This window comes from Meriones unguiculatus, chromosome 18 (genome assembly GCF_030254825.1).
Source record: "Meriones unguiculatus strain TT.TT164.6M chromosome 18, Bangor_MerUng_6.1, whole genome shotgun sequence".
NCBI classification, from domain to species: domain Eukaryota; kingdom Metazoa; phylum Chordata; class Mammalia; order Rodentia; family Muridae; genus Meriones; species Meriones unguiculatus.
Genome location: NC_083365.1, coordinates 54,137,852 through 54,164,416, shown reverse-complemented (window position 1 = coordinate 54,164,416; position 26,565 = coordinate 54,137,852). Strand labels below are relative to the sequence as shown.

The following is a 26,565-nucleotide window of genomic DNA, read 5'->3' as shown; positions in this document are numbered from 1 at the left end:
TCTCTTACTAAAGGAACAATTTGCCACGTCTGCTCCAGGAGAGGGAAATAAGGTATTGTAAATATTTCTTCAGTTAAAATATTTATATTTTTCTTATTGTAGTTCCTAGGAAATTACCAAGTCCTCCACTCGAAACTCAGGCTAATAGGTGAGGTTCCATCCCCTTAGCATTTTTCTGCACAAATCAGATACTTAACCTTGAACTGGCTTGAAGTTTGATTGACTAAGAGGAATTCATATTACTTTCAAGGAAGCTTTAGATGTTCCACGTGGTGTTGTGAAAAACAGGAATGGATTTCTTTCCTTCAGTCATGTTTGGATTTGCCGGCTACTGAGTTTTATCTGACAATTTAACAATAGTTGAATCCCAACCCTTCTAACTCTTCAGATGGGGTGGTTTGACAGTGAGAAATCTGATAGATGGAACTAATGGTTTGGCTGTGCCATCTACAGAACCCCTTCTCCTGCCTGTCAGCATTCCATGTACCTCTGGCTTCTCTCTCTCTCTGCTGTGGAACCTCTGAGTCTCTGAGCACAACTTACTCCTCAGAACCACTCCAACATACCCCTCCTCCCAAAAAATAAAAGTGCTCTGTGAAATAAAGAAGGGTTGGGAGGTTTTGAAGATGTCATATTCTGTCATGCATAACTTCATAAAGTAAGATTCAGAAATGTCAGCAGAGGTGACAAGCCAGAGATCTTGGGTATTCTTTCATGGTACAAAAAACAATGTCTTGTCACAGCCTCTACTTTTTCCTGATCCCTCTTTTAAACTTCTTTTGCTCCCTGTGGACCCTATATTACTCAATAGTGCTCTTGCCATCAAAATTCTATAGGCCATTAGCTACACTGATGAAAAGATTTGTATTCATAGTAGAGAGAACAGGGTTGCACTTTTCACGGTTCCATCAGCTATGTATCATTAGTCAGTCATCTAACTTCCCTGGTCCTGACTTTTTTAGGAGATTAAATGGGACTGTTGAACTAGGGTGGTTCTAAGGTTCTGTCCAAGTTGTTATGCTAGAGACATGTTTATTTATAATGGTAGACTTAATTTATTTTATATTATTTTTTGAGACATTGTTTCTCTGTGTACACAGCCTTGGTTGCCCTGGACTCTCTTTGTAGATCAGGCTACCCTCGAACTCACCTGTCTCTACCTCCCTGAGTGCTAGATATCACAATCTGTTTCTAATTTAATGTCTTCTTCAATGTATATAGCTAATATTACCTATAATATATGTTATATATATTCATTTTATAACATCTGAAAATTTCAAAAGAACAGTTTTATAAATGATACAGTAAGGGGATGGCCAGATAGTTACATCAATAAAATATTTGCATCACAAGCATGAGGACCTGATGTTAATGCCCAGAACTCATGTAAAAAGCTAGGCATGGTAATTCCCATTTATTATCTCAGTGCTAGGGAGGTGGTGACAGGTAGATCCGTGAGGCTTGCTAGTCAGTTGGTCTACCTTACCTGGTAACTCTCAGGCCAGTGAAACCCCTTGTCCAAAAAGTATGGTGGACATTTCTTGAGAAACAACATGAAGACTGTCCTATGTCTCTGCATGTATGGTATCCACACATGCATCTGCGCACACACACACACACACACACACACACACACACACACACACACACTCAAAGGGAGGAAAAGAGAGAGACAGAGACAAGCAGACTGATATAGACACAAACATAGACCCAGAGAGAAAGAGATTATGTCACATTAAGCTTTTTTTTTTTTTGATCAATGCTTATATCTCAGTTATCTCCAATAAAATCTCATCGTAGAATTCTGTACCTTTCAGCAATTATTTTTTTCTGGATATTTGGTTAAGTGGTAGCTTAGTAATTCCTTACATTTTTTTTAAAGAGCATTGTCAGAGAGGTTTCTTGATTGTATGTTTTAGGCTATACTTCATACATTACTGCTGATGTTAATAAGACTGATGATAAGTGGATAGTAACTTTTCACAAAAGTTCATCTCTTTCTGTTAAAAAAAGTATGATTTTCATGAATCACTGTGCTTAAATATGTTCCATAGTAAGCATAATCTGCATGCTTAGATATAAAGTTTCTGTGCCCAAAGTTGTTGCTTGCTCTCTGCCCTTCCAGATTTGCCACAGAGCCAAACAGTGCTCCCATGAATATACTTCATGTGTTTTAAAACTACAGATCGTGTCACAAAAATGTGACCTGAATGAATATGATCTTAAAGAAAGTAGAGTTATTTATGAGAACAGATTCTGTGGGGAGAGGTTACCAGCAAGTTTTCAAGGCTTGGTGAGAGTGTATAGTAACCACAACACAAGAAGGGGCTTTATTTCTTCAGTGTTCACCCCGTCTCCTCAGGGAATTTCACAATGGATAAAAACCACACCTTGGGTGTGACCCTGAGTCTGAAAAGTTGTTTGTTCAAGTGTGACTCCATGGGTGGGAGGGATTTCAAGAGAATCACAGTACAAATAAAGTCATACCACAACCAATGTCCTTGTTTCCAGTTTTTGACCACAGAAAACTCCTGAACTTCCCAAAGCCGTTCTTGTAGATTTCTCAGTAGAAATGTGATGTTGAGACAAGACTCAGCTCCCCACAACACAAGTACCAGGTCCCAGGCTTAGGCATTCAGTATTAGTCATTTAATCAATTTGAAAATTATTTGATTATAGAGTAATAGTGAGTTAATATACAATTAAAGGCATTTTAAATTAAAATACCAGGGCAATTACAGGTGAAATTTCGAAGATGAATGTAGTATAATAAAATAGAAAATTTTTAGTTCTCTTGTTAAAGAAAAGTAGATAAGAAAAAAAAGGGAAAGCTACACTCAACTTCTGTATAGGAATTTTAAACTTAATTGTGCATAATATCAAGTTAAAATAAATAATACAGAGTGTATCCCAAACAGTACAGACAATTGATAACTACCTATAAAGAACTACTTAGGACAAAGTTCCAGACTATCTGCTGTTAGGTATCCCAGGCAATATATGAAGAAAATATTATTTCCAAGTTCTAGGAAGGCTACAAAGAGGCATGAAAGTAATAAATGACAAGGAAATGGACAAACTATGCCATGGCACTCACCTGTCCGCTGGTCAGAATCCAGCTGTTCTATGAGGCACAGAAGCACCAATCTTTAAAGTAAGCCTCTTATATTCCCAGGGTTTTAGTGTTAGAATATAAGAGATAATAGTTGGAGGGCCCTGCTGGTTGAAGTTACAGTCCTCCAGGTCTGGATAGCATTTCTAAGCTCAGCCCTAGATGGAGGACTCCCTCTCCCCAGTAGGGCCACCTAGTCTCTGCCTGACCTCATCTGGAGAGTGTCTTTAGGCACAGATACCTCTAATAATATCTCGTATAGGACCTTTGGCACAATTCCCTGCTAGCACTCGCTCTCCTTGTGCCTAGAGAATAATCAGGTGCTGTGCTCCTATTCATATAATAGGACCATGCTGCCAAATGCAAAAAAAAAAAAAAAAAAAATTCCTTGAAATTTCTTTTTTTTTTTTTTTTTTTTTTTTTTTCAATGCAGTTTATTCAGGAACATTGAACAATCCTCGGACCCCGGGGAAAGCCAGCCCACAGCTTAAATAGCCTCTGGGTAGCCAACCCAGGCATGCCACGGGGGCAATGCAGATAGGTCCACATACATGGAAGCAAGCCAGATCCTCGGCCTTAGCCAAATGTGGAGTTGTTCCTGACAGAGAGCACTCACCATCGGGAAGTTCCAACAAATTATGTACATCTATCCTGGGAGTACTTCCCCCCACCCCACAAGAACTATGTAGCCTCTCTTTACCTCATATTTGTGGGCCATTTAAATCCCCAGTTCATCGCTGCTGCTCCCTTTTTCCTGAGAACCAGTGGCCAATGACCCCAGGAATCAGGGAGAGCCACACAGAGGTTGGTGGATTAGAATTTTGTTAAAATCAGTTCTGTCCTTATGAATAGTTGTACATACAGCTGAAGCTCAAATTGATTTGAGATTCAGTGGACAAATGCTTTTACAAAAATAAACTCAATGGAAAAGATTTAACATTTACATGTTCTCTATCTTATGCTTTTCATAGGTTTTCCCAATGGCATCTCTAGCAGTGTCCGTCAACCAGTTTGCCCTGGAGTTTAGCAAGAAGCTAGCTGAATCTGCTGAGGGTAGGAACATCTTCTTTTCGCCTTGGGGCATCTCTACTTCCTTGGCTATGGTGTATTTGGGTACCAAAGGGACCACTGCAGACCAGATGTCCCAGGTGAGGGGTAAAGCCAACCATCCTCTATTGTATAAAAGTTAAATGGTGTTTTTGTTTGTTTGTTTGTTTGTTTGTTTACTTTCATCTGGGTCCTGAAAATCGAATAGCCCACATTTTACAATAATAATCTCTCAAAACGCTTAGAAAATGCTGCACCATATGATGAAGTCCATTGTGAGATATCTATTTGAAGTTGTTTGGGGTCAAGTGTGGTGGCTCACAACTTTAATTCTGGCAGCCAAATCTCCATTGAGTTCAAGGCAAGCCTAAATAGCAAGGTCCAGGCTGCACAGTGACATCCTCTCTCAACAAGAAAGTTGTTCTTTCGAAAATAATTTAAGATCCTGTATCCTCCAGAAAAATAGCTGAATGATAAGGTCATACACTTTAGTTTGGCGCCAGACACTGTTTTGATTCGATAATAAACCTGTTTTTAAAACTAACATTCAGACTTTAAGCAGTAAAACTGCTCAGCATTCTGCTGATAGGGACAATTAAAGAAGTATAGATGTGTGTGGTGGCTCACTCTTGCAATCCCAGGCTTTGAGGGGCTGAGGCAGAAGGATAGCCATGAGTTCTAGACCAATGTGCAGAACACAGTGAATTTTATGCCAGCCCAGAAATACAAAGTAATACACTATCTCAAACAAAACAGCAACAAAAGAATTGTTTTCATGTTCTGTTTGGTCACATCTTTATTTAAACCCTGGTTGCCTTGTTGAAACGAAAGAGCTCAGAGGTAGTACTAAAACGTTAAAATATTGTGTAAAATTGTTTGTTTGTTAAAGTTGTTATAAGCACCCTCAATGTACATTGTATACACATACAGAGAGAGAGAGGGAGAGAGAATAAAATATATAGCAAAACATCCATATGTATATATGTGTGTAATCAGGTATGTGAATACAACTAAATAATTGGTTAATTGGTTAATAAGGTTTACCCATAGATTCGTTCTTAGGCGGACTCTATTTTGAGTCCATTTTACACGAATATATTTATGGGTAATGTTTGCCCATGCTTTAATTATTAATGACTTCAGTTGCAACGATTATAAAGAGCTTGCTATGTGCCTTATTATTTTAGGGCAGGTGGTCCTTACTCTGTCATTATGAGTCAGTACATCTTGTGGTAGGATGTTTGCCACTGCTATTGCAATCTGGGCCCAGGACGTTACACTGTGGCACACTGTAGCGGAAACAGGAGGACCACATCCTTCCTGCTAGCTTCCAAGTAAAGTGCTGGCATGAGCATGAAGGGTACATGAAGGTTTGTACATGGCAAGTTATTATTTGTTACTGGAAATAAATTAGCTAGAAAAATAATTAAATCTGAGTTTTTCAACAATTGAGGCAAAGGCAGTATTGATTAAATTATCCAGATGGTGGTATCAATTGAACACTGTACCTTTTCACATTTTTCTGTTTAATTTATATACTCATTATAGGGTACAATGCGATAAGGGTACAGCGCATACTGATCATATTTTGCTTTTCTCGAATATTGCATTTCTGTTTTAGGACTTTCTGAATCCCTGGCCTCTAAATCTTTTCACAATATAGAATAGATTGCGAATTAGCTTCACCTTGCTTTGAGCAGAATACACAGTCTTATTGTTGCTGTCTAGCTATGTTCTGTTACCAGATGACCAATTTTCCTCCATCTTTTCCCTGTTTCAGTTGAGGATATCAAGACAAGATATACTCAAACCTACTTTCTTCTAACATAGTTTTTACAGCATGCATCACTTCTGAGGCTAGATGTGTGCACAGCGCATACTCAAATTCACTAAACGCTGCTACTTTGTACCCACAAATACCATTAGATCCCACAGCTGAAGGCTGGGTCCCCAAGGTTTCTTCTCTGTTTCAGGTACAGTCAGAGCTCTGGTCTATTTTCCTGTTCTGACCAAACAGCTATAAACCTAAGTTCCCGTAAAACTTATCTCAGTTAATTTGCTAGTTGGCTCACAGAAATCCAGGAGATGCTTATTTATGGGCTCTTCCTAAAGAATTCTACAAACTGTGTAGATGAAGAAATGGGTAAGGTAACGTCTGGAGTGCCTATGCCAACATTTTCCATGACCTTTCCTAGAGCACAAACCTATGGGAATCTCCAGATGTTCACCTACTTTCTGAACCCTGTCATCTGGCATTTTAGGGAGACTCCATTGTGTTTTTGAAAGATCAGATAGCAAGATAACTGGTCTAGAGTATGATCTGATGCTAACAGACTGACACTGAGAACACCCAGCAAGACGGGATTTTCTTTTCCTTTATTCCTTTATTCAGTACTCTTTCTCTAGATATGGAGCAAGTGGTGTTTTTTCCTAAGGACTTCTATCAAACAAGAAGTTTAGAGGATATCTTGATGGCATTGTTAAAGACAGAAGAAGGAAGGAAGGTTATATTTTTAGTTTCTGTGATCCATTTTGAGGAAGAGAACCTAATATCTATGGAGAGGTCTTAAAGAGGAAGCAGGTTAAAAAGAGGCCAAGGGAAAGTTAATGTATGAGGCATAACTATTGTTCCATTGTATGCCCTAATGTTTTTCTACTACTTGGGAAATAGGAGCCGAGATTATGGGAAACAGGAGCCAAAATCCTAATTGTACTCATCGAGACAAAATATTACACATCACATATAATAGGACTTTTACATTTCTATGAAATAAACTAAGTAAGTTTCCATATATGGGATCCTAGCTCTATCCTTTTTGCCACCAACCTCCCAAATGTCCTCCTTTTACACATGAGTAATATTGTACTGGGAAGAGCACATTTTTCTCTTTTTATGCAGGTATTGACCTTAGTAGATTTTGTACTTTGACACTTAGCTCTCTTTTCAAAATTTCATTGAGTAAAATATGCAAAACTAGCGAATTTTACTTTAGGATATTTTTAACATTGTCATAAATATCCTGAAGTATACGACAGTAAAGCCATAAGCAACTTAAAATAGATTTTTAAAAAGTTTCATTTAAAGAATGTTTTTCCCTCTACTATTTATTTATTTGTTTAAAATTTTATTTATATTTTAAAAGTTTTTCTCTATATGCTATTCCTGTATTTCTTCCTTTTGTTTTTATTATTATTATTGTTATTATCATTTATTACAAAATTTTCAATTTGTATTAAGTCACTCTAGGGACATTAAATGAGCTCAGTTGGAGCCTCCTTGGTTAGCTATTTATGTGTTATTTGGTCATAAGAATTACTGGTCGATTTTTACAAATATGTTATTTTTTTAATTTTATTTTTCTCATTAGTTACATTTTGTTAATTCTCTATCCCAGCTGTATCCCTCATTCCCTCCCCAATCCCACCCTCCCTCCCTCAACTCCTGATAGGGGAGGACCTCCTCCCCTTTCATATGACTCCGTTTTGTCAGGTATTTTCAGGACTGGCTGCAAAGTCCTCCTCTGTGGCCTAACAGTACTGCTCCTCCCTTGGGAGGTGGGGAGGTCAAAGAGCCAGTCATTGAGTTCCTGTTAGAAATAGTCCTTGTTCCCCTTACTATGGGAAACCAATTGATTACTGAGCTATCACGGGTCACATCCGAGCAGAGGTTCTAGGTTTTATCCTTTCATGGTCTTTGGTTGAGTGTCCATCTCAGAAAAGACCCTGTGCCCAGATATGTTTGGTCCTTGTGGAGCTCCTATCCTTTCCACATCAAACTCCCCTTCTTTTATATGATTCCCTGCACTCTGCCGAAGGTTTGGTTATGAGTCTTAGTATCTACTAAATATGTTATTTTTTATGTGTGCTTCTCTGCAAAGTATATTCATTTGCTTTTTTATTGATATTACAGGTACTTCAATTTGGCAGAGTTCAAGACTTCAAATCCGGTCCTGATAGTGAAAAGAAAAGAAAAATGGTATTTATATTATTTAGTATTATTTTTCAGCAGTGAAGCGATTACTTCTTTTATCTTTATTTATTTATTTTGTGTTAATTACAGTATATTTCTTTTATATCTCTCCTGTAGCCCTCTCCCTCTTCCCTTCCCAATCATACCCTCCCTCCTCCTTCTCCACCCATGCCCTTCCCCCAGTCCACTGATAGGGGAGGTCCTCCTCCTCCCCTTCCATCTGATTCTAGTCTATCAGGTCTCATCAGGACTGTCTGAATTGTCTTTCTCTGTGGCCTGGTAAGGCTACCCCTCCCCCCCCCAGAGGGATAATCAGTTTATGGCAGAAACAGTCCCTGTTCCCATTACTAGGGAGCCCACTTGAGCACTGAGCTGCCATGGGCTACATCTGTGCAGGGGTTCTAGGTTATCTCCATGAGTGGTCCTTGGTTGGATTATCAGTCTCATAAAACACCCCTATGTCCAGATTTTTTGGTTCTATTGTTCCCCTTGTAGAGCTCCTGTTCCCTCCAGGTCTTTCTATCTCCCCCTTCTTTCATAAGATTTCCTGCACTATGCTCAAAGTTTGGTATGAGTCTCAGCATCTGCTTTGATACTCTGCAGGGTAGAGCCTTTCAGAGGCCCTCTGTGGTAGGCTCCTGTCCTGCTCCCTGTTTCTGCCCCCCCACCCCCGTCTTCTGATGTCTATCCTCTTTGCCTTTCTGAATGAGGATCAAGCATCTTACCCTCCTCCTTGATTAGCTTCTTTAGGTGTACAGATTTAGTATGTTTATCCAATATTATATGTCTAATATCCACTTATGAGTGAGTATATACCCTGTGTGTCTTTCTGCTTCTGGGATACCTCACTCAGGATGATCTTTTCTAGATCCCATCATTTGCCTGCATATTTCGTGATTTCCTTGTTTTAAATTGCTGAGTAGTATTCCATCGTGTAAATGTACCACATTTCTGTATCCATTCCTCAGTTGAGAGACATCTAGGTTTTTTCCAGGTTCTGGCTATTAAAAATAAAGCTGCCAGGAACATTGTTGAACAAATGTCCTTGTTGTGTACTTGAGCCTCTTTTGGATATATGCCTAGGAGTTGTATAGCTGGATTTTGAGGAAGTGTTATTCCTAATTGTCTGAGAAAGTGTCAGGTTGATTTCCAAATGGTTGTGTAAGTTTACGTTCCTACCATCAATGGAGTAGGGTTCCCCTTTCTCCACATCCTCTCCAGCATGTGTTGCCACTTGAGTTTTTGATCTTACCCATTATGATGGGTGTAAGGTGAAATCTCAGGGTTGTTTTGATTTGCATTTCCGTGATGACTAAGGACACTGAGCATTTCTTCAAGTGTTTCTTTGCCATTTGATATTCCTCCATTGAGAATTCTCTGTTTAGCTCTACTCTATTTTTTAAGTCGATTACTTGATTTGTTGCGTTTTAACTTCTTGAGTTCTTTATATATTCTGGATATTAGCTCTCTGTCTGATATAGGATTGGTGAAGATTCTTTCCCAATCTGTAGGCAGGCATTTTGTTCTGAAGACAATGTCCTTTGCTTTACAGAAGATTTTCAGTTTCATAAAGTTCCATTTAGTGATCTTAGAGCCTATGCTGTTGGTGTTCTGTTCAAGAAGTTGTCACCAATGCCAATGATTTCAAGGCTCTTCCCTACTTTTTCTTCTAAGAGGTTTAGTGTGTCTGGTTTTATATTGAGGTCTTTGAGCCACTTGAACTTTAGTTTTGTGCAGGGTGATAAGTATGGATCTATTTACATCTTTTCTACATGTAGACATCCAGTTAGGGCATTTGTGGAAGATGCTATCTCTTTTTCCATTGTATGGTTTTAGCATCTTTGAAAAAATCAGGTGTCCATAAACGTGTGGGTTTATTTCTGGGTCTTCTGTTTGGTTCCATTGATCCACCATTCTGTTTCTATGCCAGTACCATGCAGTTTTTATTACTGTTGCTTTATACTACAGCTTGAGATCAGGGATGGAGATATCTCCAAAGATCTTTTATTGTTGAGGATTGTTTTAGCGATTCTGGGTTTCTTGTTATTCCATATGAAGTTGAGAATTTTTCTTCCAAGGTCTGTAAGGAATTGTGTTGGTAATTTGATGGGAATTGCATTGAATCTGTAGACTGCTTTTGGTAAGGTGGCCATTTTTACTATGTTAATCCTGCCAAGCCATGAGCATGGGAGATCTTTCCATCTTCTGATATCTTCTTATATTTTTTTCTTTAGAGATTGGAATTTTTTTCATACAAGTCTGACTTGCTTGGTTAGAGTCAATCCAAAGTACTTTATGTCCTATATGGATATTGTAAAGGGTGTTGTTTCACTAATTTCTTTCTCAGCCCTATTTTCTCTATTTACCAAAGCTGAATCAAGACCAGATAAATCAATTTAATAGTCCTATATCCTTTAAGGAAATAGAAGCAGTCATCAAATTCTCCCATCCAAAAAACAAACAATCAAACAAACAAACCAATCCAGGGCCAGATGGTTTCAGCACAGATTTTTACCAGACATTCAAAGAAGAGCTAACACCAATACTCCTCATACTATTCCACAAAATAGAAACAGAAGGAACATTACCAATCTCATTCTATGAAGCCACAGTCACCTTGGTACTCAAATCTCACAAAGACACAAGAAAGAAAGAGAATTTCAGGCCAATCTCCCTTATGAACATCGATGCAAAAATACTCAACAAAATACTTGCAAACTGAATACAAGAACACATCAAAGATATTATCCACTATGACTAAGTAGGCTTCATCCCAGGTATTAAGGGGTGGTTCAATATACAGAACTCCCTCAATGTGATCTACCATATAAACAAACTGAAAGAAAAAAAAAACACATGATAATCTCCTTAGATGTTGAAAAAGCATTTGATAAAATCCAATACCCATTCATGTTTAAAGTCTTGAAGAGATCAGGAATATAAGGCACTTACCTAAACATAGTAAAGGCAATATACAGTAAGCCTATAGCCAACAAACTAAATGGAGAGAAACTTAAATCAATCCCAGGGAGAAGTCAGGGAGAAGGCAAGGCTGCTCACTCTCTCCATATCTCTTCAACATAGTTCTTGAATTCCTTGCAAAAGCAATAAGATAATTAAAGGAGATCAAGAGGATACAAATTGTAAAGGGATTACTTCTTTATTATTATTATCATTTATTGCAATTTATTCAATTGGTGTCCTGGCTGTGGTCCCCTCCCTTGTCTCCTCCCAATTCCACCCTCCCTCCCTCTTCTTCTCCTATGCCCCTCCCCTAGTCCACTGATAGGTGAGGTCTTCCTCCAGTTCTATTTGACCCTAGCCTCTCTGGTCTCAACCGGAGTGGTTGCATTGTTTTCCTCTGTGACCTAGAAAGGCTGAAGCTCCCACCCCAAGAGGAGGTGATCAGAGAGCCTGTCACTGATTTCATGCCAGAGAAAGCCCCTGCTCCCCTTATTAGGGAACCCAATTAGAAACTGAGTCTATGGGCTACATCTGAGCTGGGATTTTAGGTCCTCTCCATGCATTGTTCTTGGTTGGGGTATCAGTCTCTGCAGGGGTCCCAGGGCTCAGTTTTTATGGTTCTGTAGGTCTCCGTTTGGAGCTCCTGTCCCCTCCAGGTCTATCTTCCCTTTCTTTCATAAGATTCCCTGCACTCTGCCCAAAGTTTGGCTATGAGTCTCAGACTCTTCTTTGAAACCTTCATCAGTAGAGTCTTTCAGAGGCTGACTGTGGTAGGCTCCTGTTCGGTTCCCTGTCTTCCCCTGCTTCCAATGTCCATCACATTTGTCCTTCTGATTGAGCATCTTCCCTAGGGTCTTCCTTGTTGTTTAGCTTCTTTAGGAGTATAGATTTTCATATGAAGTGATTCCTTCTAACATGTATTTTGTGGTCAGTTCAAGCTATTCATTTCTTAGAACTTTTGTTGGAAACATTAATACATCAGCATATTTTTCAGCCTCCAGAGTGTCTATGCTTTATAAGAGTTGTTTCCTACTTGTCTTATTTCCCTTTTATCCCTTCAAGATTTTGTTTTACTTTTAAAGTTGTTCTTGTCTGTCCTTGTAAACTATGAATGAAAGGTGCATTCATTAAAATATTTTTTATAATTTTTTATATTTTTATGTTAATTACAGTTTATTCACTTTATATCCCAGCTATAGCCGCCTCCCTCATTCCCATGTTATGTTAATCACATTGAAGAATATCTTTTTAAATAAATTACTTTCACCTTTTGCCTGCAATAGACCAAATAATTTCATTTAACTATAAGTTGAGCACATATTACTTGGTTTGTACAACATTTTTCTGTAATCTCCATTCTTTTAAAGGAATTTAACTCATACAATGTTGAAGAAATACGCTCTGATTTCCAGACCCTTGCTGCAGAAATCCTTAAGCCTGGTAATTCCTACACACTCAAAACAGCTAATAGGATATATGGGGAGAAAACATATCCATTTCATAATGTGAGTATAAATGTCTTTTGTTGGTTAATGGAAAAAAGAGGCGGGCAAGAATAAGCCATAAAATACACATTTCTCTGGGGTCCCCAGGGAAAAATCTTAATATAGACAACATTTCCTGGTAAACAATCATTTTATAATTGTCTGTGAATGCCAAATTCTGTAGAAAACAAGTAATGGGTCTGACATCAGAATGACTCATAAACACATAAACATGGACTCCTAGAGCTAACATTTGCTTAACAAGAAAACATAGTTATATAATAGTATGGTAGGTCAGAAAGAGCCAAAAATGGTGTCCATCACAGGAATGTGGGTAGAGGCTGTCCCTGGGGACATATTTGATCTTGAGATGAGAGTAAAAGAAAGTTCTCCCATCAAGATTTTAGAGACTTTTGTCAATATGGAACATGAAATGACGCCAAGTTCCTTCCTTTGCTAATGGTTGAAATCCTACCAACGGAAACATCGGTGACCTTGTCTTATTAAGGCTCAAGAGCTCCTCCTAGAGCAGTCAGTCATTTTTCTTTTTTAAGCTTGTGCATCACATCCTTTCAAAAAGATAAAAAAGAATAGTAGACTTCAAGCTTGTAAGGGTCAAAAAGCAAGGGAGTGAGATAGGACAGATGAGAAAAAGATATCCTTTGTTTTCAAGCCTGCCATGGCTGCCTACATGAATGAGTTCTTACAAATTTAGAGGCTTGGGCTCTGTTAGTCCTGAATCCACAAAACCATCTGAGTATAGCCTTAAAGATATTCTCAAGACTGGAGAGCTTTTGGACTCATGCTTGACTTATAACCAAGAAAGATTTGAGCTCAGTAGTACTGGGCTCAAAACAAAAGGACATTTGCACATTTTTGTATGACCATAGGGGAATTAAGTAGTGTTTTCTTTTTGCTGGATTATAAATTCAAATGTGGACACCACAACATTTAAACTATGTCTTGGGAACAGGATTAACTAACCACTCTTTAGTTATTTTTTTAAATTTTTTTATTAATTACACTTTATTCACTTTGTATCCCCCCTGTAATTCCCTCCTTCCTCCCTCTTTACTTCTTATAAGTCATTTAAGAAATAAACAATTTTAAGGAATCAACTTCTTTTTTCCTGCAGCTCTCAGGGAAAGCAAAGTATGTTTTCATGGCAGATGCTGCAGTGGCTGAACTTCAGTGACAGCCAGCTGTGATGAGTATTGTGGGATGGAACATCAAAACTCCAGAGGTGGAGACCTTGCTCACTCCCTCAAAACTCTGGTGAGGCCTTTGACCTCACTTCCAGGTCACATTGCCTGGCAGACTCTAGTTGTCTTCAGGTTGCTCTTAGTTTCTGGGAGTTTGGAAACCACAGCAGTCAACTTGCGACCCACAGGCCTCACTGTGTTCCCATGCCTCCCAGGGAAAGCCAAGCCTAGCTCTTAATACTGTTTGGCCCCTGGGTAACTCCTATGATTTATAGTCTTCTGTTTTCATTCTGCTCATAGTTACAAACCTGAACAAAACGAAACGAAACAAAACAAAAATACATGAGAGTAACATTATATAGACTAAACATGTGTTTACATATTTAGAAATACATACGTATATACATATATCTATGTGAATGTAACAACAAGCAATAAAAATAGAGGCCATGGATTTGAAATAGATCAAGGAAGGATATATAGGAAGGCTTCGAGGGAGGAAAGTAAAGGAGTAAATAATGTAGTCATAATATAAAAAAAATCAAAGAAATAACATTTACAAATAATCAAGAAAGGGTGCCAGCTCCCCAGAACCATGGGTAGGTAGATGTTCCTTCCATACCTGGAGTTCTGTATGGCTAGTTCATTTGAAGGGGATTACATCTACATTTTGGCCGTTACTAGGGATGAAGAAATTGAGATGGGTGGGGTGGAATGGGAGCCTGCACTTGCTCTTCACAATTGATTTTTGTTTTAAATTATGTATACAGAATTGGTTTCTCAGTGTTCAGTTTTACCTTTGTCTTTCAGAACTATTTGGAGGACATGAAAACGTACTTTGGTGCAGAACCTCAGTCTGTTAACTTTGCGGAAGCTTCTGGCCAGACCAGGACAGAGATCAACTTGTGGGTGGGAAGCCAGACTGGTGGTAAGCTGCTGCCCAGGCCCTGCTCCAAGCTTCATCTTAGTTGTTTGGGACTGTGCCGTGTATGCCTCAGTACTTCTTTAGTGGAACTGTGGGACACAAACTAAATATTCAGAACTTCTATTTATACCCTTAAGTTTCATACTGGAAGCCTTCCCAGTAAGTCCTATGTGAAGTGTAGAAGTCAAACCTCCCCTTTCCCACATAAGCAGGAAAGTAAGTATAGCTTACTGATTCCAAAGAGGAGTCCAGGATAAAAGGAAAAAAAAATACAAGATAGGAAATAGGAATGACTGTTGCATTTATTTTTAAATAGTCATTAAATAATAACAAAAAAATAGAGCACTGTTTTACTGGTACATGATAAGTGTCTTAAAATTAAAATTACTTGTTGAAGTTTTGGGGTTAAAGAACAATATTCTGCTACAGGTCTGGAAGCCAAGAGTCAAAATCCACCTGTGTCCAGGGCAGTGTCCACTAGGGAGGGAACCTGTGTGTGCCTTGGCTGGAGGCAGTCACTGGCAATCCAGAGCATTCCTTGGAGTGAGGACACATCATTCTAGTCTTTGTTTCTGCTGCCACTAGACTTCTTTGGGTCTCCTTGTGTTTCTGTGTGCTTATATAGTGCTTTTTAAAGGTCTGTGTCTAAATTTCCTTTTTCCATTGAAGGCAGGAGTCACCTGCCCTGTAGCTTACTTTAACTCAGTATAACGTGATCTTAACTTGAATAAATCTGCAAAAATTCTCTTTTGAAATAAACTCACATAATATCCTGGGGGTTAGAACATCAACATTTTGAAGGGATGGAAAATTAGATATACAATGATTTCTTCACAAAATGGATATTCTTTATTATTATTATTATTACTATTATTATTATTTTCACAGCCTGATCACAATACCTCCTCTCTTCTTCTCCAAGTTCCACCCTCCAACCACCTCTCCCACCCCTCCATCTCCTTATCTGGAGAAGGAAAGGCCCCCATGGGTACTAACTCACCCTGGCACATCAAACTGCAGAAGGACTAAGCCCATTTTCTACCATTGAAGCCAGGCAAGGCAACCCAGCTAGGGAAAAAGAATACAAAGGCAGGCAACAGAGTCAGAGAGAACCCCTGCTCCAATTGTTAGGGGACCCACAATGAAGAACAAACTGCACATATGCTACAGATATGTAGGGGGGCTATGTCCAGCCCATGCAAGCTCTTTGGTTCGTGGTTCAGTCTCTGTGAGGCCCCATTAGTTTATTTTACTCTGCAGGTCTTCGTGGATGTCCTCGACTCCTCTGTCTCCCTCAATATGTCCCCCACACTTCCACAATACTCTCCAAGCTTGGCCTATTGTTTGGCTGTGGGTCTCTGCTTCTGTTTCTGTCAGCTGCTGGGTGGAACCTCTCAGAAGACAGTTATACTAGGCTCCTGTCTTCAAGCCTAGCAGAGTATCATGAAGAGTGTCAGGGGTTAGCTCCTTCCCATTGTGTTGGTCTCAAGTTGGGCCAGTCATTGGCCATTCCCTCAGTCTCTGCTCCATTTTTATCCTTGTAGTACTTGTAGGCAGAACAAATTTGTGGGTGAGTTGGTGTCTCCCTGCCTCCACTGGAAGTCTTGCCTGGTTACAGGAGTTGGCTTATTCAGGCTCCATATACCCTGCTGTAGGAATTCTCAGCTAGGGTCACCCCCATAGACTTCTGGAAGCCTGTGCTCCCTCACCCCAACCCAGTTCCAGAGATGTCCTACTTATTTTCATTCTCTCTCCCAGCTTTTCTGCCTCCCCACTTTTGATCCCCAACCTTATTCCTCTCTCTATCCCTCCCTGATTCAGTTCCCTCCCTCCATCTATTTGAGATGTCTATTTACTTCCTCTTCCACACTAGCCTTGGGCCACATAGAATCTGAGTGAGATTCAAGCATCCTCCCCTGAGCCCTCCTTGTTACTTGGCATCGTTGAGTCTGTAGATTTTAGCCTGGATATCCTTAATATTACCTTGAGGAAAAATGAAATAAACTCAAATTGAGAATTAGAGGACATTCTGCACACAAAGGGTTTTATTCTCCTGTAAAAGTATCCAGGTCATCCAAAAGCTATGAATGATGAAGGGGCTGTTCAGAATAAAAGAAGCTACAGTGAAATTACAACTAAGTGCAGCTTGGGATCCTGGTTTGTGTGTGTGTGTCTGCCTTGTATATGATTTTATTAGAACTACTCATGAGGTTGAATCTAGCTTTTTAAGAGCATTTTATGGAAGCTAACTTTCTTTTGATTCCTTGGCAGACACCAGTTAAGACAGTTTAATCATATTTAGTGACCTGGGCTTGGTGGAACATGCTTGTAAACTCCTCCCACTGGAGAATGAGTCAGGAAGATTATAAGTCCTAGGCCTGTTTAGGCTATGTGGTGAATTCTCTACACTAGCCTTGGGCTACATAGAAGGACTTTTGTCCAACATGCAAGCAAATAAACAAAATAGCTCAACCAATATTTATCATCAACAATTTCATAAATGTACCATAGCACCAAAATGCAACTATGCCATTCCTATTATCTATTGCTAGGAGAAAAACACTTTGTGGATGAAGTAGTGTAATTCAACATTCATGAGAATTTTTCGTTTTATTTTTCTCGTTACCCATATTATCTTTAAATAATAACTGTGTCTCCCTACTATGTAACCAACACATTTTATTTCCCTCCTTTAATTCATGAATCAGCATTTTGAACAAAAAGCTGCATGAAAGTGGTCCTCAAAGTCTGTGAACACTTCTTTGGACTTGTTCGCTATGGCTGTAAAATGATGCTTACTGGAGAAGTGAGGGGATTCTTTTTTTCTGTTCTTCCTCATAGCTATTGAGAAAAAGGATACTACTTAACCATAAATTGACCTATTGCTGGAATATCTGAAAACAGAATTTTAAACAAAAAGTGTGTTCCAGGAAAATGGAAACCTGTCCTTTTCTTACAGGTAAAATTTCGAATCTCCTCCCAGATGATGCGGTAGACCACATGACTAAGATGGTTCTGGTGAATGCCCTTTACTTTAAAGGAACCTGGGAGCACCAGTTCTCAGTGCAAAACACCACTGAAAGGCCTTTCAGAATAAACAAGGTAAGAGTTGGCTAAAAGGCACTTTGAATCTCCACATTATCTTGCAAAAACATATTCTACATTAAATCTATTTTTAAAATTCTTTATAATAAATCTATGTTGTTTTTTAATGACATCTTCCTGCACCCTGGCTCTAATCAGGGAAGGCTGGGTAGGGAGCTCAGTTCCCATCTAGCTAAAACTTCTGATTTCCTTGTTTTTCTCTGAATACAGATTATCTGCATAATTTATGATTTTGTGTTAACAAGCATGTGGGTGTTGGGTAGGGTAGGTTTTATATTTATTTTCCACTTGAGAAATACAGGCAGCTGAGTGGAGGGATGTTTGAGTCAAACTCCCAGAACCAAAGATTATCCTACTATCAGTTCTATTGATTCTACTAATCACACTTTAGCAAAGTGTACGTGTGGGAGGGAGTGGAGTTAGCTAGATCTGACCTATTCCTAAGGCCTGTCAGCTTGCCATCACAAGGATTTTGTAGCTGCAGCACATGGTCATCTGTCCCAGTAGAACATTAATGTAGAAAGACAAGCACGAAGCAAAGTTACTCACTTTACAGTGAGGATGAGAAAGACAGGGAGAGATGGAAAGGGAAAGGGCGAGGGGGAGAAGGCGAGGGAGAAGTCCCAATCCTCCGGTGACCTAACTTCCTTACTGAGCTCCAACTCTTACAGCTCCCAGCATCACCAATTGCCAACCAAGACTTCCACATAAGGCCTTTAGCATACATTTAAGGCCCAAACTAGTATGTGGCTAAAGCAAGTCTTTTTCTCACTTTTCCCCCCTGCTAAATTTCTTTAATCATTTTTCACTCTGGCTGAATTCCGGTTCTTTCTGTTTCTAAGCCACAGTACCTCTTCTAGTCCAGAGAATAGGTTGATTAACCCCATTTTAAATTCCTAGAGAGAGAAGCTTTTAGCACCTCCAACCTAGCTGGCATAGACTGTCTTAGTTGTGGTTTTGACAGTGAGATCTGAAGAGGACTCTAGTTGGTGCCACTATGTGTGCACTCTGGAAACCATCACTGTATCTCCACCAGGCCTGGCTGTGAGGCTTGATCGGCTTAGGGCTGAGGACTTCTGATTGACCTGAGCTCCACATACAATGGGCAAATAATATGTCTATAACATTGGATTGCTGAAAGTTTTGTTATGGCTTAATTTGCACTTGATTGTGTTAAAAAACTTCACACAAATCTGGAGAGATGGCTCAGCAACTAGGAGCCCTTCCTGCTCCACAGAACCAAGTTTTTATTCATAGCACCCATATGACCAGAAACTCATAACTATCCGTAACTCCAGCTCCAGGGGATCTGATATCCTCTTCTGGTCTCTGTAGGTACTTGTAAATATTGTAATAGAAGTTCTTTAACTGACAATATTTCACAAATATTTTTTCCTAACCTAGTGCTTGCTTTTCATTTTTATGCACTTGTTTTTAGATACTAAATATACTTTCTAGGGTTCTTAAGTGTTTTCATGTAACACAACCCATAGTTTCTGGGTTATTAACACTTATGTGTTTTCATGCATTTCTGCCTTTAAGTGCTTGGTAAGATCCACCTATTGTGGCTATAACAGGTTGTCTATTATATGCTACAGATAAGAGCTCTCTTGTTTTCTATAATCGATATTGTTAGTAGAATTTTCCAAAGCTTGCATTGGGGAAACTTCAGTAAACTTTAATAAAACTGGAAGATCACTAGTTTTACTACAGTCCAAGATGAATGGAAACTGATAGTGACAGGATGAAGAATCTTGTGAAACCTTGTCTGTGACTTTATTGTACATTTTCACAGACCACAAGCAAACCAGTACAAATGATGTCAATGAAAAAGGATCTTCAAGTCTTCCACATTGAGGAGCTGCAAACCATTGGCCTTCAACTCTACTATCAGAACCATGACCTCAGCTTGCTTCTGCTGCTGCCAGAAGACATCAATGGTCTAGAACAGGTAGATACATCAATCTGTCTAATAGACTGTTTGTTTGCCTTAATGCTTTAGAGAGGAAAAATGCGAGGACTTGTCTTCTATGATTTTAAATTTCTGCACAGGAAGGCAATTAACTAACATGCTTTGAGCCCTGGATACTTTGTCTTCAAACATTGCTCATACTTTACAAAATTCTATAAAATTAATATCACTATATTTTAGAAAGGTTGTGTACCTATGGGCATCTCTAGCACAAGGTAGACACACATATAGCCACATGTACACAGACATGGAGGCCCTTATCACAAACTGTGATCACACACTGAGTTGTCTTGTGTCTTCTCAAGCTTGTAGAAACTACCTAATTCAAGATTAACTTTTATTGAGAATTGCAAATTTTTATTATATTAAGCAAACCAAAATGTTATTATCTTTATAGTTCTGTTTTTGAAAGGATGAGGCATAGGAATAGAGTAAAATTAATTTACATCAAATAAATATAACCATATCATTTTAAAATTTTATCTCATTTTATTGTGTATTGATGACAATCTCCTCAGGATGTAACATTTGGCAAGTTAGAAGCTGGTTACTAGTAGGCTAGAGTATGTGCAGGTTAATATAACTGTGGAATCCTGATATTTGATTGCTAAGCAGGACCGAGTGGCTGGTAGCTAGCTGAAGGACTCTAGCTCTGGCAGTGATGCAGTAGAAACCTCTGAAAACAGTACCTGGATTATGGAGTTGTGATCCAAGAGTACCCCGGATGGCAACTGCTGTGGAAAACAGGTGTTTACCTACAGAAGAAGTGACTTGGGAACCTGGAAGCCATACTAAGTGCACAAAGGGCTTTCATGCTCAGTAATCCTTGTTTGTGCTAGAAGGCAGGACAACGTCTATTTATGGAAGTACTCACTGACCCTCTTCAGATTAGTACACACAAAAACTCCTGGGGAGGACTGGATTCTTTTATGGTGCCTTAGATCAAGCACAGGGCTCCTGTGTGCTGAGTAGGCTTTCTAGAATGGAACTGTATTCCAGCCCCAAGTCAATTTCTTTAACTTTTAAAAAATTATGGTGTGTGTATGGGTGTCTTGCCCACATGTATGCCTACATACTATGTGTGTGTGTTTTTTCTGTGGTGACCAGAAGAGCACATTGAATATCTTGGAACTGGAGATAGATAGACAGCAGTAAGCCACCATGGAGGTTCTGGAGTAAGAATCTGGATCCTCTAGAAGAGCAGCTAGTACTCATAACAACTTGGGCACCTCCTCAGACTTCACACTAATCTTTTTACTCATTTGTATTTATATATGAGTACATGTATTTATATGCATGGTATGTTTCACAACTTTTTCTAAAAACTTTTTTTAATCAAGTGAACAATCTTCAGGAGGAAACAACAACAAAACAAAACAAACAAACAAACAAACAAAAAACCTCTCCCAGTGCCATCTCCATTTAGGCTGTCCATCTTATCAAGCTTGACTAGACCATGTGTCCGAACAAACAGACAGCTAAATGAAACATTAGCATCTCTTGCAACATGTATCCTTTCTTTCTTTGCCTGTTCTCTAATTTTTTTTTATGTGTACTAGGCTCTTAATTTTGGTAAGTTTCCATGACTCTGATATTATACAGAAAAGAGTTTTATTTTGCTCTTGAAAATGTGTAAAACTGTGAAGGATGGTAACAATAAGGCCTCTGTAGATTGATAACCATTACAGTCATAACAGGCAACTTCTTAAGAATTCAGGGTCCCTAGACAAAGATATTTTCATATTATAAATATATACCATTGACACATATGCCACTTTTAACCAATGCTTGAGTTTATAAAACTGTCAAATGAGCAAAAGTGTATGCTTTAAAACAAACATATTAATAAAAAGTTAAATCTATATACATATACAAATAGACATATGCACACACTCAGACGTTATTCTCGGAACTTTCAAATTATAAAGAGGAGTCCTATGCCCAATATAAAAATGTACCCATAAGATTTGTTGTTTCTCTCCTTTCCCCCTTTTCATCATTTCTTGACATAGTTTACAATATTGTGGTTATAAAGTGTAGGCATTTTATTTTATCTGAGATTTTTGTTTTCAATGTTAAGAACACTAGCAGTGTGTGCTCTGTGTTAGACAGTTTATTGTCTCTGTGATTTACTCCTAACGGAAATCTCTCATGGGAGGAAAGATTGATTTGGGTCCTGATTTCAGTCCATCCTGAAAATGAGGTTGTGGCAGAGTAGCTCATTTCATTGTAGGCAGGCAGCAGTAAACAGAAGGGGCCAGAGCAAGACAGAGCCATCAAGCACGCACTTCTGTGGTCCAGCCAGGCACCACCTTCCAGAATTCTGCTACCTCTAAACAGTTTATTCAGACTCAGAATTTGTTGATGCATCAACATGTTTATTATGTTACAGCCCTCATCATCTGATTCTCTATAGAATGCTCTCACTGACACAATCAGAGATATGCTTAACTAACTTGTTAGTGGTTTCTAATCTAATCAAGTTTACAGTAAAGACTCATATATGTCCTAACATACATCTTATAGTATACTATACGCTTTGTGTTAAAAAAAATGCTTGGTTATTTTGGGATATTTTGTATAGCGGACATTCTGCATACTGTGTTGGAAGCATTCCCTTTAATAATTCCTCTATTTCCTGAGAACTATTATCTGTGAAACAGAGACTTTGTGGGTCAAATGCAGAAAGTTCTTATCACTTTCCAAATACGTGGAAGGTAGAGGGAGTGATAGGAATCTTATGTATGGTCTCTTTTCTTCCTGATTTACTGACTCTTTCTGGGTTGCAATCCCACAGCTGGAAAAAGCCATCACTTATGAGAAACTGAAGGAGTGGACAAGTGCAAACATGATGGACACATACGAAGTAGAGCTGTACCTCCCCAAGTTCAAGATGCAGGAGAGTTATGACCTCAAGTCAGCCCTGCACAGTATGGGGATGACTGATGCTTTCAGCCAGAGCAAAGCTGATTTCTCAAACATGTCTTCTGGGAGAAACCTATTTTTGTCCAATGTTTTCCACAAGACTTTCTTGGAAATAAATGAAGAAGGCACAGAGGCTACCACTGGCACTGGAAGTGAAGTCACGCATCGAATTAAGGCACCTTCCATTGAATTCAATGCAGATCACCCATTCCTGTTTTTCATCAGGCACAACAAAACCAGTATCATCCTCTTTTATGGAAGATTCTGCTCCCCCTAAACTCTTCTCTCATTTAATGTAAACACACTATCCTACAAAACAAACAAACAAATAAAACCCATACAGTGAGATGGAAAACCATTCATCACAAAATCAGCCAGTAGTCTATACACATTTCATTCTTGCATATTAATAAATAAACCTTGAGAGAATGTGTTCTGGTGATCCTGTCATGTCTATATACAGAGAATAGCATTAATTTGTTTTTACCATATACACAATATTTTGTCTTAGTGATACTTTTACTTATGTTTCACAAATGTTGTTTATAAGTGCTAGGGTCTCCTGGTATGGTAGATGCGAATAAAAACCAGGCTGGGTTGAAGGGGTTTCAGCAAGACTGAGGCTGAAACAAGTCATTGAAAACCATCAGACTTTTTCTACCCTTATCAGAAATGGAATAATGGTGGTTACCAGGAAGAATACAGTTATAATTGTCAGGATACAATGACATTTGTAAGCTATACAGGGCACACAAGACTAATGTCTAAAACTAATTGTTCTGACAAACTTCTATGCGATTCACTGACTTTTAGGGAGTGCAGAGATACACAAGAGGCCAGAGTGTTCCATTGTCTAAAGGAGTGCCTCAATTTCTCAGGACCTGTGGACTCTAAGCTGAGAAACTTAGGGCACATGCCTCACATGGTAGCTAGATGATGCCAACTCCATGACTTTCTGCAGCTCTCCCTGTTTTGCTTTTTAATTTCAGGGCATGGAAGTCATTCTTCAAAGTAGAGGTGGAGCAGCAAATCGATAGAAGGCTATAATGCTTCCCAGTATAACCAATAACAAAATTCCCAGAAACAGTCCTATGGTCCACAGTTTAGAAGTCCAATTAGAGACAAAGTAATGAGAAAAAAAGCTTTGCTAGGTTTTTCACAGAATTAGAGAAGGGTAATTCATCTTACTTTGAATGCATATGTATAATTTTATCTATATTTATAAAAGTTTATTTATATTTTTATATTTATATTTTATCATGCAAGACCTGAACACCAATATTCAAATTCTCATTTGACCATCTTTGCCCTGGGAATAATATGTTCAGCAGTGAGGACATCCAAGATCTGAGAATTATTAACATAGGAGGAATGTTATTCTTCGCAGTTAACAGATGCATTCACCTGAGAAAATGTAGTGAGAAACAGCAGTTCTACAGTCACAGATTTCCCTTGAGATTTTCCCAACTTTTTTTTTTTTTTTTTTTTTTTAAATCTCAATCACTAGTTTCTTCGTCTGAATCATTCTCAGTAGGCAGACTCTATTCTTGGCTTTATGACTCTGTCTCACCATTCTCTTCCTTTTCTTCAGGTGAAGACTCCAAGACTCTTTGAAACCTCCTTGTCCATCTTCCCCAGCTTGGGTCAGTTTTTCAGGTATCCACAACAATTTTTATCAGCACCCTGAGGATAAAACACAAACACACCTTGGCTCCAGTGAATTACTAGATCCTGTCCAGGCATAACATCCTTCCAAAGAACCATGACCTTGAATTATTTTGGAGGGGCCCAAAGATATCTCAAGGCAGTAAGGCCATTCTTACCCAAGTTTAAAAAAAAATTAAAGTATATAAAATAGAAGATAAAATATTATGAGGAGCAGCCATATTGCCTTTCTCCCCCTCCTTTATTTTTAAATACCATTTAGGTTGCCCATTAAATCTTTCCACAAAAGATTGACCCTGAGGGTTATAGGGAATGCCTGCCATGTGGGTTACAACATATTGTTGGCAAAGTTCCTGAAAAGACTTGGCAAGAAGAATATTTTTAATATTTTAATATTCTACAAGGCCCTATAATAGCAAAAGCTCTGAGTAAAAAGGTGAGAACATCTTTCCTGTTTCTACTGATAGGGAAATAGTGAAAATGAGTAATGAATAGGTGTCCACAATGACATGATTATATTTAAAAGTCCCAAACTGGGGACATGAATATCATCCATATCCTGAATATGATTTAGAAATCCGCGGAGTTACAGCATAAGAAGAAAAAGGCAGGATATTAATTTTATGGGTGAATGGCATTCTTTAACTATCAAAGAAGCATGCTTGTTAGTGTGTTTCAATGTAAAGCGTTTTGAAGAAAGTATGTGTTAGATTTTCAGTTCTCTTTTATGTTGTTAATTTGTAGGAAAAGAGACAATGTTAAAAAGGAATTTGTTTTTGCATTTCCCCCAGATAAAGTTTGGAATGTGACATAATATAAATAAAATAAACTGGATTTTTCCAGTCTCTGTAATTTTTGTTAAATTAATGGAAATACATAATGAATAGAGATGCCTCATGAAATGACCCCAACAGTATCTAGAGGGTGCACTGTAAAGACTGTGCACTGTGAGTCAGAATATAAGTTTTGAGGTTGAGGGTAATGTTATAAAGCAATGTAAATCATGTATAATCCCATCTGTTGTACAGAATCACTTGGGTAAGTAAATGTCTGCGGAGCATCTCTTGAAAACAGGGCACCTGACCATCTTCTGTCGTATCTATAAATACTACATGTGGAGAGGGTATTGGCTGAAGCCTGGTGTGCTTTCAGGAAATAAAATAGCATGTTTTGACACAAAATCGATGTTTATTGGATGCAAATTTATTATTAATTTGAAAGGGATGCATAGGAAAAAAAAAGTGTTAAGTTATCAGAAGCTGTCAACAAAAATTCCCACTGTTTTTTATCATACAGAATACAAATTTTTACTGGCTCTTATTTGAATAATTGCTTTGTGTGATAACTTCTTAGAATTACTGATTCAGCAACCATAAGCCAATGTGGAGTGATAACCCCCTTTTGGACTGACAGAGAGATATAGTCATTCTCCTTGCCCCAGGATTAGAGTGCAATCTTGTGGAGATGTTGGAAAAATGGATAATTAACAGTGTAGGAACAGCACAGAGACTTGAAATCCACAAAAGCTGAATGTTTCTAAGTGGATAGTCCACCTGCTGGAGCGCAATGCCTGCAGGCTCAGTCCGTTCTCCAAGAGATGAGACATCGCCATACAACTGGAACACATCAACTAAAGGTTGCAATTGGGGTATAGAAATTTTTAACATAAGTCTAATCTAATCTATGCCCCTTAGCAGTTTTTTAAAAATCAGAGTTTTTAAAGTGTTCTTCCTAATTTCCACTGCTTGAGAAATGATTGTAAAGGACTTAATCAAGTTTTCTAAATATCAGATTGGAATGATATGTTGAATTTTCTCAGGGGCTGTAATAAATCCAGAATGGGTCAATCTAATTTTTACTTCAGCAAAGAGATCTTCCAGCATTCTCTTATCTTCAGCAGAAAGCAGAATATAATCCATATAATATACAATAAAAGCAAGAGGAAACCGGTCTCTAGCCTTCCCTAACACGCTAGCACCAACTTTTTTACGTAGCTGAGGTGCTCCTTGCCCTTAGAGGGCCACATCCAGAGGATGTCCCTCAATAAATGAAGGCCCTTTATTAGGACAGAAGGGGCAGATATAATCATTAATAGCTCATTTCTTTTGAAAGGGATGGATGACCCTTTGGTATACAACATTAGTATTCTCATATGCCAGCTGTTTGACAATAGGCAATTACTGCTTCTCCATGA

At 38.6% G+C, this 26,565-nt stretch overlaps 1 protein-coding gene across 2 annotated transcripts; it reads left to right on the top strand.

The window, feature by feature from the left end:
* On the top strand, nucleotides 1-23,154 carry Serpinb10 (serpin family B member 10). Of its 2 annotated transcripts, none has more exons than XM_021638760.2 (8): nucleotides 1-52; nucleotides 4,084-4,260; nucleotides 8,070-8,135; nucleotides 12,461-12,598; nucleotides 14,590-14,707; nucleotides 17,664-17,806; nucleotides 19,605-19,760; nucleotides 22,579-23,154. In XM_021638760.2, exons 2-8 carry the CDS (start codon nucleotides 4,093-4,095, stop codon nucleotides 22,981-22,983), a joined length of 1,194 nt encoding a protein of 397 aa, XP_021494435.1. In that variant the 5' UTR covers nucleotides 1-52; nucleotides 4,084-4,092; the 3' UTR covers nucleotides 22,984-23,154. The 2 variants fall into 2 exon arrangements, with proteins under 2 accessions (XP_021494435.1, XP_021494436.1); XM_021638761.2 differs by having other exon boundaries at nucleotides 12-52; nucleotides 4,084-4,165; nucleotides 22,579-23,153.
* Nucleotides 23,155-26,565: the final 3,411 nt, after the last annotated feature.